At 31.3% G+C, this 18,093-nt stretch overlaps 1 protein-coding gene across 1 annotated transcript; it reads left to right on the top strand.

Moving 5' to 3' along the window:
* LOC108662055 (arabinogalactan peptide 23) lies at positions 13,733-14,261 on the top strand. The gene has a single exon (XM_018121134.1). It carries the CDS (start codon positions 13,843-13,845, stop codon positions 14,032-14,034), a length of 192 nt encoding a protein of 63 aa, XP_017976623.1. The 5' UTR covers positions 13,733-13,842; the 3' UTR covers positions 14,035-14,261.

An 18,093-nucleotide genomic window follows, 5' to 3' on the forward strand; every position in this document is an offset into this window, starting at 1 on the left:
GGAGAGAGAGGGGCGCGTGGGGCCTACAGAGGGGAAAGTAACAGCTGGGTAACGTTCACATAACAGCTAATAAGTTGAGTGAACATGACAGAAGAGATTGTTTTGTGTGCGGTGTGAAGTGGAAAGGCTTTTGCTGTCAGAGAGCGGAAGCCAATTGTAAATTGACACGTTTGCTTGAAAGTTGGCTGTACAAATCTATGTCGGTAAACCAGATGGGAAGCACTGTGGGCTGCATGTAATGCTGGGTTAGATGAAAATGGGTAAAGGTGACAATTAATTGTATGGTATACTAATCGCTTTGGACTTTAAATTGCAAGGGAAAAATTACCCTTGACATCCGCTAGAAAATACATTTATCCTTTTAATATGAAAAATATATTTGAATCCTTCTAAATTTTGGTTAAAAAATATAATCAGCTTCTTGAAAAATAAAGATGATATATACAAAGTCAACTTTAAATAAAAAGATAAGCATACCTTTTGTTAACTCTTTTTATTTATAAAATTATGAGATTTAGTTAGTTGTGAGATTTAATTAGTTTTAGAATCATTTTTAGTTATTATCAAATTAAATTTTGTTTGAGTTATATACTGATTCGGTTACATATTATATATTTTAAACTTATTTCTAATTCAATTATATATTAACTTTGAGATGAATGTGATAACCATCAATTTGAAAAAAAAAAGGTTTAGTAATAAAGAAATTGGTTAATATGAAAAATGGAAAAAAGAGAGAAAAAAAGGAAGAGATAAACAAAATGATGGTATTTTTAGAATTTAAATTAAATTGTGAATAATTATTAGTTTAATTAATGGAATACTGATGTTAGTTATTTATTCAAGAGAAAGAGTGTTTTTGAAACTAATGAGAGTAAATTTATTTATTGTCCCTAATATCTAATGGATGACAATTTTTTTTTGGATAATTGCTTATTTTATTAATTAATATTTGTCAAATTTCATTTCATGATTCAACTTATTATTTTTGTTTAATTTATTATGTAACTATATTGATTTTTAATTATTTATTTAAAAATCCATTATAAAAGATAGTATCTATATTACTGTCAATCAAATTAAGCGATTCAAATCTACATTTATGAACGATCACGTTCAAGTAGCAACGTTAGTCCTGTTAATTGTATTTACTAAATTTAGTCATTAATTTTCTTTAAATGAACAAAATTTGAAACATTACATCCTAATTTAATCAAAATGATAAATTGAATCTTGAAATGAAAATTTGACAACGTTAAATCCTAAAATTAGCATCTAACCCTATTTTCCTAATTGAATTATATATAATTTGATATTATTCAATATATAATTGAATTATAATAACTTCATTAAAAATTAATTTGATAGTAACTAAAGACAATTTTAAAACTAATTAAATCTTTCAATCGAATTTATAACTAATTAAATCTCACAATTTTGCATCTAAAAAAATTTTGGAAAAAAAAGAAAAGAGATTTAAAAAGCAAAAAAATATATATGAATGGAGAAATAAATAACAAAGAGATACAGTTGTCTTTTCATTAACTTGATAATTTCTTTTCAGACAAGAAGTTTATTTTCAACTAAATTTTAGCAGGTAAGAAAATTTTTTTCAACTAATGGGGAAGGAGTGCATTTTCAGTCAAATAACAAGAAGTCTTTGTATTTTTCTCAAATTGCAAACAAGTTAATGTATTATTCGAGTTTGATTCGTTCCTAATTGAATCGCGAGATTAAGTCCACACAATTCTAGTCACTAGTTAAATTAAATTTGAATCTTTAATTATTTGGTTCAAGTGGCTTGCAAATCCAATAGAGCTATTAAAATTTTTAATTTACATTCATTAGAAATAAAATATAATAATTACATACATAATTTGAAATATTATTTGATTTGTAAATTCGAAGATGAGCCGAGTCATACTAAATTTGATTATGATAAAGTTTAATTGAATCGAGCTTTTCGTTGGGATATACGAAAAAGTTTGAGAAGAGAGAGAAGTTAGTTGTTGAACTGTATCTTTTCTAAAATTGATAAACCTTTTAAATCAAATTTGAATTGTTAAAATCAATTTGAACTTTAATAATTGAAATTTTAAAATCAATTTGGATGAGTTTTATTCAATTCTGGTTAACAACTTAATATAATTGAATCATTCAAGTTTGATCAACTTTTGCTACTTGTACAAGTGAGCAATCTACTTGTATGCGTGTCGGATTTGATTTAGTTTGACTTTTAAAAAATAAAACAAACAACACCATGCTAAAACTTCGATTCTATGTCCTTGACTTCTTCCAAGTGGCTAAAATTTTAAATTTGGTTTACTTATTTTGATTCTTCTTTTCTTTTTGGTCAGAGTTTGTTGGGTTTTCTAACAACATAGTAATTTGCCAATATTGAAGTTTACATATGATGGAAACAAATCTACAATTTCAGATTGTGTTCGCATCTCATGCTGCAGCTATCAAATTTTTTTTTTTTAATTAGAGAAAAGATTTGAACTCTACTCTTTAAGTAGAGAGATCTATTAGAAATTTAGAAGAAGAGGAAGAATATTTAGAGAAGAAGAAAGAGTATGACTTTGAGGGCGTGAATTGCCACTTTCCTTAAAGTATTTTTTCAACTTTCAAAATACAACAAAGTCCTTAATACACTTATCAGAATTATGAAATTGACAGTGTAAAAACGTTGTTTATATAATAAGCCAACGTATACATCTTTCAATGAAAAGACTTGTATCCTTTCATAATATGACTCTTCGAATATGATGAAAAGACTTGTTTCTTTTCATAATATGACTCTTCAAATAGGATGAAAGGACTTGTTTCTTTCGTAATACAACTATTTAATAATTAATAATTATATCTACTAACCTTTCAAAAGTTATATTTTAATAAGATAATTATTTATAATTATTTAGTAACAACTTTTCTTAACATTAACAAACTATCTAACAAGATCATGTACCAATTAATTAGTCCAATACTTGAATGCTTTGCAGCTATCAATTTTAATTCTTAAAACTCTTCCTTCTTGGCTATTGAATGTTGTCAAGAAGATTTTGTATATTTCTCATGATAATTGTTTAGAATTTTTAATATTTTATTCAAAATTATTATTTTATTAGAGATCTCATGATAGATTAGATTGTTGTTATATCTTTATTTAATAATTATTTATATTAATTTTCATAAATATATCTTAGTACCACATATATATGAATCTTCTAATCTAATTTTATTATGAAGTTTAAAAATTTTAACTTCTATCATAAGATAATTCGAAAGTACAAATTAGGACCGCAGTTTTGGTTCAATGTGCTTTTAATGTTCAAATCTTTAATTTTGGTGCTTTTAAGAATCAAACATCTGAAAGTTGGTTCCATTAACAACTCTTTCTCCAAGTTACCGTTAGTGTGATTAAAGGATGCTATGTGACAAAAGTCTTGTCACATGGGTACAATTTGGCAACGTTGCAGCTAAGTTTCAATTGTTTAATTTGTTTCTCTCTCTCTTTTTATTTCTTTTATACTACCTTTCTCCTCTCCTATAATTGTCAAATATGCTTGGTCAATGTCACGCCAGCCTTTAACAGAAAAATCATGATAATATTAGAATTTGCGTTAATATTAATTAATTTGAAAAATATAAGAAGTCTATTGATATAAAATTATTATACAAAAATTAAATCCATAATTTTAATAAAATACAAAAACCAACATAATATGACAAAGAAATTTGCTACCATACAAAATTTGTTCACATGACAAAATTTGACCATGTGGGGCCTCATGACTTCCGGTAGTCACATTAACCGTAAGTTAACGGAGGAGTGTTTTAATTGAACCAATTTTAAAACACTAGACCCTTAATTACTTAATTTTTTTTTTAAAAAAAAAAGCAACTTTTAATTATTCAAGCTAAACTTTGGAACGGGTCTAAAATGAATATTGGACTTAAAGTTGGATCCTATAGAACTTTTTAGGCAAATTTTCACCAGTGATCAAATCTAACGGGTAGTTTCAGTGCCTTGTCTAGAACTGATCAAATAGTTGCCAAATGTTTTGGGTTTTGGTGCATCAATTTCGGTAAAATATTATATACCAATGTCTTGTTACTTAAAACTTTTAATAAATTTTGAAACCTTGTAATTCAGGATTGTGATTTGTTTAAATTTATTAATCTTTTCATGTAAAGTAACAGACAGCAAATAAATTTTCTACTAGAAAGTAATCATAGTTCTTGAGGTTGGCAAATGACCTGTCCAACGACTTTATTCTAGCTCTGTAAGGTACTTGAGCCACTACTTACAGGAATATTATGAGCGACTCAAGGTTTCTCTCCCTTGGCGAATTATGCATGATTATCAATTTCAAAAGTGTTAGAATTTGACACTACTTTAAATTGAGGTCTCATATTCAAATTTTAAAATATACGAGATGAGATTTATAGATAAGATTTATCTTCATAATAATTTATTTGATATATGGTTAATAGAATATTAAACTCACAAAAAAAATTAGAAAGTTATCATATATTCTATTAAAATATATTTTAAAAAATTAATAAATAAATTGGATAAATAAAAAAAATATGCAATGATATTTTAGTCTCATTTATATTGCTTAAAAGCTTTGCCGTTGATGATAAAATAATAATCCTAATATTATATATAAAATAAGATCCCATGAATATCTATTTATTAGATAACAAAAAAATCCCGTAATGGAAAAATACCTTTCTCCTCATATGGTTATAATCTACAATTATAGGATAAATATTTTGATTATCTGATATATATGTTTCGCAAGATGGTGAGTCTATCAAAAACACCAATCTTGGAACGTAGATGAAGAAACTACTGACGAGAAAGAGGTTTAGTGAGCAAGTCTGTAAGTCGATCAGCATAGGTAACATGAGAGACTCAAAGTTGTTAACGTTGAACCTTGTCCCGAACAAAGTGGAAATCAATTTCAATGTGTCTCATGCGAGGGTGAAAGACAGGATTGACAGATAAGTATGTAGTACCATTATTCTCACAATACACTATCGATTGTTGAGAGGGCGAAATTGAGAGTTCACGCAAAAGAGATTACGCCCATCATAACTCAGCTATGGTGGAAGCCACAGCAAGGTATGGCTATCCTTTGTCGAGGAACATGCAACAGAACACTGCTTTTGCAAGCTCCACAAGATAGGATTGTTGCCGAGAAATAGAATATATGTACTGGTGAAAGTGCGATCATCTTTGTTGCCAGCCTAATCCACATCGGAGAATGCATGAAGTGTGAGTGGTGAATTACGATGGAGAAAGATACCATGACATAGAGTGCCCTTGAGATACTGAAGAACACGTTTGGCAGTACTCTAATGATTTATTGTTGGACAATGCATAAATTGTGACAGACAATTAACAACATAAGCAATGTTTGGATGTGTAAAGGACAAATATTGAAGACTGTCAACAACATGTCTATGCTCACTGGCATAGCTAAGGTGAGAACTATCATTCAAAGACAAGTTAGTGCTAGTAGATAGGGTTTACTAGCGAGGCAGCCCAATAATTCACCAACTGTCACCCCTATGGCCCAACGATAGCGTGTCTTGGACCTTTTTTTACTTATTTCGATATTAATAAAATATTTTCTTTATGTGGTTCCAGTGATTGCATATATAACATTCGCCATGCCCTATGATTTCAATGTTACATTACCTTAAATTAATTTGTAGCTATTGTTGATATTTGTTCATATCTAAACGAGTTATTAGTTGGTTTGTGTGGGAACGTCCACTCAAGGGCCTCACAAATTATCGCATACTTAAGCGAAGGAGCGTAGTTCTTGACAGTTGATGTCACGGTCCTCGTATAAACGTGAATTTCACATCGTAGAGATAATGCTCTCAGCAAGTAGAGCCATAAAGTCTCATATCAAAGAGAAACTCCCAACAAGAAGTAAAGGAGAACGTCATGGTCCTAATTATTGGAAAAATAGTGATATTTCATAAAGCTTCACTCCCACATTGCCTAGGTACAAAAGATGTTAAGTGCTTTATATAAGTAAACCCATTATGAGCTTGTGGTAAGCAAGAAAAGAAAGTGAGCAATAGAGCCAAGCCTTAAGAAAATGCGAATTTCCCCTTACGTGCAAGTATACACATGGGCTAAGCCCAAATGATATTTTGGACCTCGGTAACTTTATTTTTTACCTTACCTTGACTCAGCCCTTTTACCATGGTAAAGAAAGAATTAGTCTTTGATTGAATCAAATTCAATCCTTTCACCAAATCTTTCAGAATATTTTGTAACGTTCCTTTTACTTGGTCTTCTAAAATATTTTATAACGTTATAGAATATTTTATCTTGATTTTCTCTTGATTCTCTCAATCACTCCTCTCTATAAATACCAACTTCCACGTTCATTCTCTACACACCAATAGTTCTCACATCTCCTTTAAAGCTTATTTTCATATTTTCTCTGTTTTCCTTACTTTTCTGCTAGGTTCTTTTACTAAAAAATACTTTCTACTATTCCTGTTATCCCTTACCAGTTTGTTCAAACTAATAGGAAGGGTCTGTTGAATCTTTGAGGATAATTGCTACAATCCATTTGTACTGAGTTTCATATTCTGAAAAGGCGAAAATTATCTTTAAGGATAGTGAAATCACACCTTAGACTTCTTTCTATTTTTACTTGCTTTATTATTTTTTATTTGTTTATCATATTTTACAACAATCTTAAAGATAATTTGGGATAAGTTTTATTTTATTATTACTTCCTTTCAATGTTGTCAATTTTATTTTTCCAATGATTTTTATGTCAATTCAAAGCCAGACGATTTCAATATGCTACTACAATGGTATGCAGGCAACTTTGCTCGTTGTACTTTTTTCTTTACAATGATGGTTCCTATATTTGCCATAACTTGCTATTATGTTAATATTTACTATTCTTTTGGAAGTTAAGTTGTCAGGTGGCTTGCTTCTAAGTGTAAGAGACAGTATTTTGATTTCTTGATGCGATTCCTAACTCCTACTATATATATCTATTGGAATATGTCTTATGTGCGAAGGTGTGTATTTATGTTGCATTTTGTCATGTGATGAGAATTACTTGTCAAGTGGTTGGTGGTATTGTGCTAAATCAATTAAAGCAATGATGGAAAATATGCTATAACATAGCTATATGATGTCGTTATTGTTGTCTTGAGAACCTTGTTACAAGTTCTTTTAATCTGGAGCTTATTTCTTAAGGTGTTTTTAAGGCATTTTTCCTTGTTTAAGGGTAGACTGCACAAAACTATAAGGTCTTAACCTATGTCAAACATAAGCATTATTATTAGTTGTCCTCACCCCTTGGTGCTCTTTAAAAATAACCTTTAATAAAATGAAAGTTTTACTATCAATATGCTTGTTATGCTTTTACCTGATTATTTCTTATTAATTATGAAGTTAAACTACATATATATTTTCAGTTGGAGAATATACTATTTCACTCTTATGTTAAAGAAAGTTTAATTTCTTTTTCTACCTATATAATACGTTTCTATGAAAAATCTACACTTATAGCATGTCAAGCCTATTTCATCCATCATTTTCTTTTAATGGTATATCTAAGGGTAAGTGATTTATATATGACTTCTTTGCTTACCAACTGATTAATAGGAAATGAAGTAGTAGTCTAATTTGCTAAACTATATTTTTCTGTTAGTAAGATTCTCGCCATATAGACTCAATACTTGCTATCATTTTGTGGCTTTCACACCTAAGAAGGATATGCATGATGTTGAGGAATTATAATGTTTGACTATGTAGATTAGAATTAAGTATTGTATGCGATAAAATTAATGGGAAACATGCTTTATTGACAATGCATGAGCAATTTGGATGAAGTATGTTGCTAGACTCATTGATTATGAATTGAATATAAAGTTGTAAATACTTATAACGTCAAGAAATATAAAATGTTCACTATGTTGTCTAGATTGCTAGAAAATAATGTTTATTGATCTTATATGATGAGATGAATTGCTAGTCATAAGTTGAATATATATAATGTTGTGAGTTTTGTAATATGTTTTGGCTTGAGTAAAATGTGTTGTGTGATAAAGATTTGCTAGAAAGATATGCATCGTTAATTATGCATAATCGTAGTGGATTAAATTGTATGGCTGATGAATCTTAAAGGCATCCTAGGTAAAGTTGGGTGACATGGTATGACTACTTGTTTAGATATATTAAATGAAAATTGGTGAATACATCCACCTAGTGAATTGTAATTCAATAATTTTAGTGGGCTCCAAGAGACTATGATAATCAAGTGATGAATTGATAAATTATCGTGTTCTTGATATTTGCCAAAATGAATGATTTTGTGACTCATTGTAATTATTAGCTTATAAGTGAATGATATGCTTATTTCTTATACATGCATTGATTTTGTCAGTAAAATAAAAAAAATATTTTTAAATTTGATATGAAAGATTTGGGAGAAGCCAATGTTATTTTGGGTGTTAAAATCATAAGAAGTGATAATGGCTTAATGCTAACGCAAGAGCATTATGTTGAGAGGCTACTTAAAAAGTTTGAACATTTTGATGTCACACTTGTGAGTACTCCTTATGATAATAATATCCAATTAAAGGAAAAAAAAAGGTGATAGTATGGCACAGTCTGAATATGTTCAAATTATTGAGAGTCTGATACATTTGATAAATTATACTCAACCTGATATAGCTTATGTTGTGTATAGACTAAGCAAATATACACAAAGTCACAATCAAGATCATTGGATTGCCTTGAGCAAAGTAATGAAATACTTGAGAGGTACAATAAACTATGGTATTTTATATAATGGATTTTTCGCTGTATTAAAAGGGTACAGTGATGCTAATTGGATTTCAGATTCAGATGAGACAAAATCCAAAAGTGGTTACATATTCACCTTTGGTGGAGGTGTTATAACTTGAAAATCAACCAAACAAATAATAATTGCTAGATTTACAATAAAGTCAGAATTTGTAGCTTTAGAGTTGAATAGCAATAAGGCAAAGTAATGAAGAAACATCTTAGCTAATATTCTATTGGAAATGAAACTAACACCTTCTGTGTCTATATATTGTGATTGTCAATCGACAATAGCCATTGCAAAAATAAAACTTTCAATGATAATAATAGACACATTTGTTTGAGACGTGATGTACTAAAACAGCTACTTAGAGATGGAATTATGTCTATTAATTATGTCAAGTCGGAGATGAATTTGGCCTGTCCTCTAACTAAACCCCTGGGAAGAAAATTGATTAATGATACGTAGCGGGGAATGAGATTTAAGCCAATTGAGAAATATCAACAATAAAGGTAACCCAACCTATGTGCGTAGCGATCCCATGAATTAAGTTCATATAGATAATAACAAGTTAGTTGTTGATAAATTAATGCACTATAAAAATTATTGTCCATCCTATGATGTGTAAATAGTGCAAAACTGCAATGTAAGAGAGGTTGAGTTAAATTCTTAATGAATTTCATATCCCTTATGAGTAGTGTATTAAACTGCAGTATACACTTGATGAAATCACTTATATAAGTGTGAAGTGGGCCTGTTCCTATGAAAATTGTGACAAATTCTCTAGAGCACTTATAAATAACTAGGCACGAGCATGGCCTATTCACACAAAACCACGTTGAATAGAAGAAATTGTGAGATGAAAATCATATCTCACATAAAGAATTTTTAGTTCATAGAAGTTATAAACTTCACCAAAATTCTGTGATTTATATTTCATTCTTTCTATGGCTAATTCATAACTTAAAAAGCACCAGTCATGATGCATTACATTCAAATAAAATTTAACCCAAGAGAAACTTCCTATCGTGAAACCTTATAAAAATATATTGGCTATGTACTAGAGTGATACTGGGCATATAAGGATTCACACCACAATACCTCGCAGGGATTAATATGGATCATGATAGTAAATGAGAGTAGTAACAATATTGGCACCACTCATGTGAATACGATAAGGAAGATCAATGATGTATTTTTACTGAGAAAGAAAAATACTCGTGGGAGAGCGAGTAACCTCAATGCCTAAAAAATACTGAAAAGTGCCAAGATCCCAGATGGAAAATTGATCTCCAAGATGTTTAATGAATTGAGATTGGAATAGATGATGGGATGGTTTGATTTGCTTAGGAATTTGATTCAACCATTGACAAAGATGAGATATACGAGAAAAAAAAAATGATACAAGAAAAGGGCACTTAGGTCAGAAGCTCTGATACTATGTAGAGAATAGAATTCCACACGTTTTATTAATAATTCAAACCAATATATATATATATATATATACATAGTACATTAGAATTGAATTTCTTAATTTTAGAGAAGAAAGATAATATAAATCAAATAAATAAATTAGGGATTATAATCTACAATTATAGGATAAATATTTTGATTATCCAATAATAGGCACTCTTAGGTCCGTTTGGATACTTTGTTGTTTGTTTTATGTTTTATTTTATAGAAAATAAATAAAAAAGGACCACTAAAAAAGAACAAAAAGCAAAAAGGTAAATAGTAAAAAATAAATAGAAAAAATATAGACCCAATGAAACCTTATTTATTAACAATCTCTTGTGTATGGCTTTTCAAAAAAAAAAAAACAATCTCGTGTATGAAAATAAATTTTGTAATTGGCAGATTGTAAGATTTGCAAAATTTCAATACCGTTTCAGTTTCATGTTCACACTGTACGTACACACGTTGAGCTCTATAATTAATTCACATGTAACAAACATATAAACAAAACCAAACTACATAATATGGTACAAAAGAAATAGGATCACTCCCCTTTATTTATGAATGATAACCAATCACTCCAATTATATATATATATTACAAAATCAAATATATGTCACTAATGTAACACGACAAAGATATCTGAAAATTTGAACAAAAGAAAATTAAAAACCGGTAGCTCCCAATCCATAATCTCAGAGCAGAATAGACGTCTCCCTCATGAAATCACCAGTGAGTGAAGGGTGGCATGTCACGGTCTTGAAACTTTTAAATTCACTGCAACAAGAGAGCAATTAAAGACGCCAATATGGAAGAACATACCAAAACACCGGTAACCGGCAAAGAAATCCCTGCTCCAGTGTCCATTGCCGGAGAAGGAGCGATATCCTGTGCCATGATTCCGGATACATAAAACAGTGCCACAACAAACATTGCCAGCAGAATGTGAGCTGCGGAGGTTCCAAACCACGCCATTTTTTAACACTAAATTGAATCACAAAATTAAGCGAGAGAGAGAGAGAGAGGCGTGGGAAATTGCGGTAAGAATTGCTTGGTTTTTGTATGAATTGTGCAAAGTACTAAGCTTAGAATTTATAGGTCTCTTGGTGGTATGTGAAATTTCCTTCAAATTTCGGATGCACACAATGTGAAAGCTTACACTAACAATTTCCTTTCCATGCCTTTTAAATTACGGCTTGTGCAGACCCACAAGCGTTTTATTTGACTCATTAATTTATAGATATTTTTCAATTTTTGTAGCCTTTTGTTGCAGTTTTTTGTAGCATTTTAAACTTGATGGAGGGACTAAGCAATGGGAGGAACACAAGCTTCCGGTGTGCCTCCGGGTACTCTATTTTATGCTTGTTTTCTTACTGGTGATAATTCCCTTTTGGCCAGCTAAATTTGTCGTGGGGTAATAAAATTTGCTGAGCTTTCAATTTGATACGTGGGACACAACAGAAGGTTTTTGGACCCCAATCTTTTGTTTTACTGTTCTTCTCTCTCTCTATTTTTTCTGCATTGATGGGAAATATATGAACCCAAAATCATAGAATTTATTAAAAAGAAATTTCATTCAATCTGTAAGAAAATGTTATATTCAAAATACTTATAATTGAAAAGTCTAAAATTTATATCGTCTAATTTTCGAATTTAAAATGATAACATATTTCACACAATTAATATAATACGTATGAATGGTGTCCAGGATTGTCAAACTTGTCTTTTTGTTTAACTTGAATAATTTCAATGATATATAGAAGTATGTTACACCCATATTAATAGTTCTAATATTTAAACTATTAATTAGAAAAGTTGACTTCTCTAAGTTCCCTTAGTTAAAATGTCTGATGCCCTGCACGCCATCAATCTCTTCCACTTGAGGAACATGGTATGTCCTTTTCATTGCGCTGGTGTCTTTTTTATTATTATAATCAGCGGCATCCAATGATAATAATGATTAACAATTGTTGGAAAGTAATAAGGTGAGATGTCTTTGCTTTAATTGGCTTAATTATGAAATTAGGTGTGTGTGTACCCCAAATAAAGGTAAGCTGCCATTGTTGAAGAGCAACGGGTAGGGAAAATGTTGGGGAAAACTAGCCGTTGGAGTTCCATCTGCTTTACTTTGAAGTTAGAAAAGCTGTCACTTTTTTTGTGGACCAAGTGTTGTCTTGGACTGTTCATTGTTCCTTGCTCTGAAAAATCTCATAAAAGAACAGCCCCACATAAAATTCTTTGAAGCGGAACCGATCAAGCAAGTTCTGTTCCACAATGAAATGAATGACCTGAACTATTCAAAGGAAACTTGGCATCCAGGCATTAGCTTTCAAAGATATCATTGGTGCAAATTAACTCTGTATCTCTGTATAGAAACAGCAGTAGAAAATAAGAAATTTTAAGGCGACAGGAACTCGAAACTTGAAACTTGGAAGGCCTGCGGATGAAGTAGGAACAATCTGCTGCAACAAGGATGACATGCAATTAATTATAGAGGAAAATCTTAGTTACATTGAGAGGGATAGAAACTGAAAATCTCAATCAGTTTATCAAGTCTTAATTTTGATGGTTATATTAATTAAGGCACTAACCCTGAACAAAAATCGGGTGTTCTAAGGAAATACAGCTAGCCTAGGGCCACAGATTATGAAATTATCTTGGAGACTAAGCATTGGGAAGGGACAGCTCGAAAACAAGAGTTACTGGAGCTAGTTAGGCCTCAAATAGACATGCCAGCTATCTCGGCAGGTTCAAAGCTGTCCATTTTTGTTCCCATTCAAAATTCAGTTATAACATTACCGCCTAGCTTCCGCTCCTTTTGGTTGTTAGCTTATTGTTCTTCATTCTATTTCAGGAAACAGGAGAGCTGATATGTGCCGTCATATGGATGATTCCTTTAATTTGGGCTCTTGAATAAAATGTAAAACTATTTATTCCAAAATAATAAAACTTCAAATATTAAAATATGAAAGTATATTTAAAAAAAATTCTTAATCATTATGATATGTGTATTTAATTGATTAGAGACATTATGTGCATTATGAATACAAATAAATTATTATATTCGATAGATATATTAAAACATTAATTATGCAGAATACTATATTTAAGTACCAAAATTAGTAAATTTATAACGGTATAACATGGTCCCTATTCGTATAAAAGAGGGATCTATTTACACTTGGTGGATTCATATTGCCTTTACATTTTAATGGAAAATGCAAAATTTAAGGGGCAAGATGTTGTAGCTTTTGACAAAATTGTGCACCGCAAAATCATCATTGCAAATTATTCCAAGTTTTGCATGCCATTCTGTCCTCAAACCATGCAAAACCGAACATGTAGCACCATCTTTTAAGCTGCAAAAAAAAAAACCATTTCTTCCTAAAAATAACCCAGGATTTCACCTTTAAAACCCCTTCAACACCCTCATTCCCCTTCAGACCTGCGAGAAAAAGAAAAAAATAACTCCAACAAGAATCACAAAAGCTATTATCTTCATCACCAAAGGCAGGTCTCTCTGAGCTTATTCTTTTTCCCCATGGACATGAAGAAGATCTCCTGCGCTGTCATTGTCGCTGCCGCCTCCATGAGCGCAGTCTTAGCCTCCACTGATAACGCCCCAGCCGCTGCCCCTGGCCCGGCCGCCAGCGCCGCATCCTCAGCCCTGCCTGTCCTTGGTTCCTTGGTTGGGGCCTCGCTTGTATCTTTCTTCGCTTACTGCCTGCAGTAACCCAATAAATCTATGAAAAGCATACAAGTGTTGAAGAAGAAAATGGAGGATTATAATAATGTACACTAATTAGTAGCTCAATTTGATTACTTGGGTTCAATTGGTTGAAGATTCTCTCTTCACTTCATTTGTTGACAAATTGAATTCCTTGCGCATCTTTGCAATAAAAGATTCTCTGTACGTTATCTATTTCTGAAAATTGAGCATATTATACTTCAATTATGTTACGCAATGTCTTAAAAAATAATGTCAGGTGAGGCTATTAGAGGTGCTCCATTACATCTTCCTATGGTTCAACATAAACATCACAGGCTAAATTTACAGGGAACTGCAATGGATGGCACTCAATGTTTCGTAGATTGAGAGATGAGAAACATAAATTTCTGCAACATAGAGTCACAGACAGTAAATAAGGAATGAATTTTATGTTGGTTGGCAGAAAAATAGTAGAAGGAAAATCATTTCATGCATAGTTGCCGTAGACTTATCTGGAATTTGATTGGCAGCTTTGAATTTATGAAAACCTGATGAAATTTATGTGAGCTGGAAAGAAATTCAAAACCATGATCTTGTCACTGCATATTGGATGCATTGGTACTTCTGAGTTGATTAATAGTTACTCGATTAGATTTGAGGGCTTGGTTCGATTGACAATATATCAAAATTATTATTTCTAGATTTCGATTTTGATTTCGTGTAAATTAAGGTAGAAAAATTCGGATACAAATAACAAGTTTGCTATTTAGAGTGAAAGTACAATCTCTAAAATTTTTTAAAATAATTATCTAATTTTTTCTTCAATATTTTTTTTAAAATAAATATCTAATTTTTTCCTCAATAAAAATCAGTTTCCAGGGTTAAAAAATAATCTTGATTAAACAAACGGAACTGAGCTCCTCCTTTTTGCTGGAAAAAGATCAAAAAATCAAAAAATAACTTCTTGAAACCTAAATATTGGCGTTTTTTCAAATTTGTTTTTAATTTTTCAGAACTTGCTTATTGAGACTTTGGAGAAGCTTTTAAAGTCTTCAAAATCCTTTTTCTTTTCTTCTAATTCTGTGTCAAATGGCTTTGAATCGAAACACAATATTAATAGTACTAGATGAGAGAATTCCATCAAATTTAATCTCTTTGATTTTATTTTGAAATTATTTTAATTTAATTAGAGATAAATCATGACTCACCGATGCATCTTGATTTGTCAAACTATAAGCTTTTGAATTTTGATTGGTTAAATTCGTGTTTTATGTTTAAATTATCTTAATTTATTTAGTGATAAATTGGATGACTCATAGGTGAATTTTAATAGGTCTAAATATGATCTTTTGAGATTTAATTGGTTAAATTTGGGTGTTTTATCTATAAATTATCTTAATTTATGTACAAATAAACTATATAACTTGTAGGTGAATATAATTCAAAATATGAGTTTTTGAGATATAATTAGTCAAACCATGTGTATTTATCTTAAATTAACCAAAAAATTAATTATTTTGCAATTAGTTATATGACTAACTTTAATATGTTGTTAACTCCACATGACCATACATGATTGATCGTTGAAAAATTCTTCAATTTACTAATTTCAAAAGACACGTAACATCTTTTAATTGGATATACTTTTTCTTCTTCTACAATGCTCTCACAAGACTTATTCACGCATGATTTTGCTTGTAAGGAGTGGACAACTCTTGAAATTAAATTTGTTTTTGGCATCAAATTTGCTTGCATTTTTTTATTCGATGAGCACAATTGCATATACACTAAACACGTTATTAATATGCTTAAAATGATTGATGCTACCATCTTGGTGTACTTTTGTCTCGTCCAATCTTCACTTGTTCATTGATCAACCATGCAATAAAGATCAATGGACACCACTTGTAATTGGAATTCCGTTGACCAATCATGCAATACACACCAACTGTAACTAGATGTGTTGCACCTCTCATCTAACTTAAAAGTGCTCAAGGAATTTTTCTTCCAATTGATAATTCACTCCTTCATCGATTAGAGGTAGTACTTTTCCTCTACAAAATAAATTAATTTTACCAATTTTTTACACATCAAAATATCAAACACTTCGGGTTAGCACGATGTGATCCAAAAATCCAAAATTTTATGGTTATGCTCAACACATAAGTTGAAAAACCATACTTATATCAATACCAGATTTGATGATGTAGTTTTTTCCTCAAACTCAATTTTCTCATCCTATAATTTTGTCATTCAAAACGAAGGTTGCTAATCAAGATATGATTATTGAAGGAATTGGAATGGGGTGGGGGGGGAATGACAAAAGACAAGTTGAGAGTAATAATGGAAAGGTCTGTGGGATTGTTCAATCTTCCTACGTTGGAGTGGTACTACTGTCTTTTTTTGTAACCCGACTCTGTTTGTCTATTGGAGCTTGTTGTATCTGGTTTCTTTCGTTGCCTGGATGTGGGGTGCTGGATCTTGACCAAATGCCGTTGGACTATGAGAGGGAGTGCCTTGCATGGGTTCCTATTTGCTGGATCTTTTTTTGTTTAATTTTGTCTTTTTTTGCATGGATCTTTCATTACCTCTTTGCTGGTTCCTTGCATGGGTGGCGTTGGGCAGTGTGTCACAGGCTGTATATGGAAGGCCCTGTGGATATTGGGACTTGTTGGTTTAAGTTACTGCTAGTGTAGAGACAGGGGTCACTGGTGGTTGGGAATTAGTGGTTTTTGGTCTTTGGTGGTTGGCAATTGCTAGTTTTTGGTCTCTGCATAGGGGCGGTTGTCTACTTTCTTTGTCTTCTTCTCATTCGCCAAAGTACATTCCAATGCCTAGGCTTTGTGGGAGTCATGAATTTCAAGGTTGATACTGTCGGGATTCCTGATGCAGTCACTCATTTATGGAAGCAGACTCACTCCGGTATTTGTGTAATTGGTGTCAAATTGCTTAATGAATGAAAGAAATTATTATCTTCAAAAGAAAAAATTACTGGAACAGCTTCTTCAAGTTACTTCATTTCTGGAAGAGGTTTTCCGCATGTCTGGAACATCTAAGTCAAAGAAGGAATATTACTTTTCCTATCTTTCGTTCAAAGAGGTTCTGTTTTTACCTTTATCTTGAGAAGGAGCCGGTTTTGCTTCTTCAGATTTCTTTTGGTTGGTGAACATCTTGAGAGCCCTTCTGTTCACAATCAAAGACGCTTTACTTTCACCCGTATCAGTCAACCTTCTTGTTCCTCCTGGCCTTTTTCTGACTTTTGCATGAGAGATCCTTGCTTTTCTACTATTGACTTGCTTAACACAATACCATGTGTACTAGTAGCTAATTCGTCAAAATTCTTACGCTTAATGCCTTGAAGAATGCAACGTAAATCCTAGTATGTCTCCTGAATGCACATATTAAAGGCAAATGACTCAAACAATCACTCTTTATAGCTAAAACTCAAATTTCTCCACCTATAGATGTAACCAATTCCATGGTGTGAAGTTGTGCATACAATGATGCTAACTATATGACAAGTACTCTAAAAGCGATTGTGAAATTCCCGCTCCAATTGTTTCCAACTGTCTTAAGCTCAAGATCAATTTATCAATCAAAGACATTGCCTTTAAAGAACGAGCCAACTGCTTCACCTTAAGATCTTTATATGTGCCAGCACTGTTTTTGTCAAACTCTGTTTTATAAAATAATTACGACGTCATTTACATACTCAATAGAATGTTTGCAGATTTAAAAAGTTCGAGGAATCGTTAAAAGACGATATTACCCCTAATGGTACCATTGAGTCAATTAAGCCTCGAACTAATTCAAATAGGAATTTTAAGGTGAAATTAAGAGTTTCACAGTTCATGGATGACTCAAAATGATAATTCGGAGTTCGAGGATCAATTTGGAGTCAAACTAAAATTTTCATTATCCAAGGGTAAAATGATCATTTGCCACTTGGGGACAAAATGAGAATTTTTAGAAAAGATTTTTTTTGGTCCATTTGACTTATTGGAGTATGATTTAAGTATTGGCGTATGATTTGAAGTTTAGAAGTGAAAAATTATAATTTCGGTATAATTTTGGAGTAAAAGG

Source organism: Theobroma cacao, chromosome 5 (genome assembly GCF_000208745.1).
Source record: "Theobroma cacao cultivar B97-61/B2 chromosome 5, Criollo_cocoa_genome_V2, whole genome shotgun sequence".
In the NCBI taxonomy this organism is placed as follows: Eukaryota; Viridiplantae; Streptophyta; class Magnoliopsida; order Malvales; family Malvaceae; genus Theobroma; species Theobroma cacao.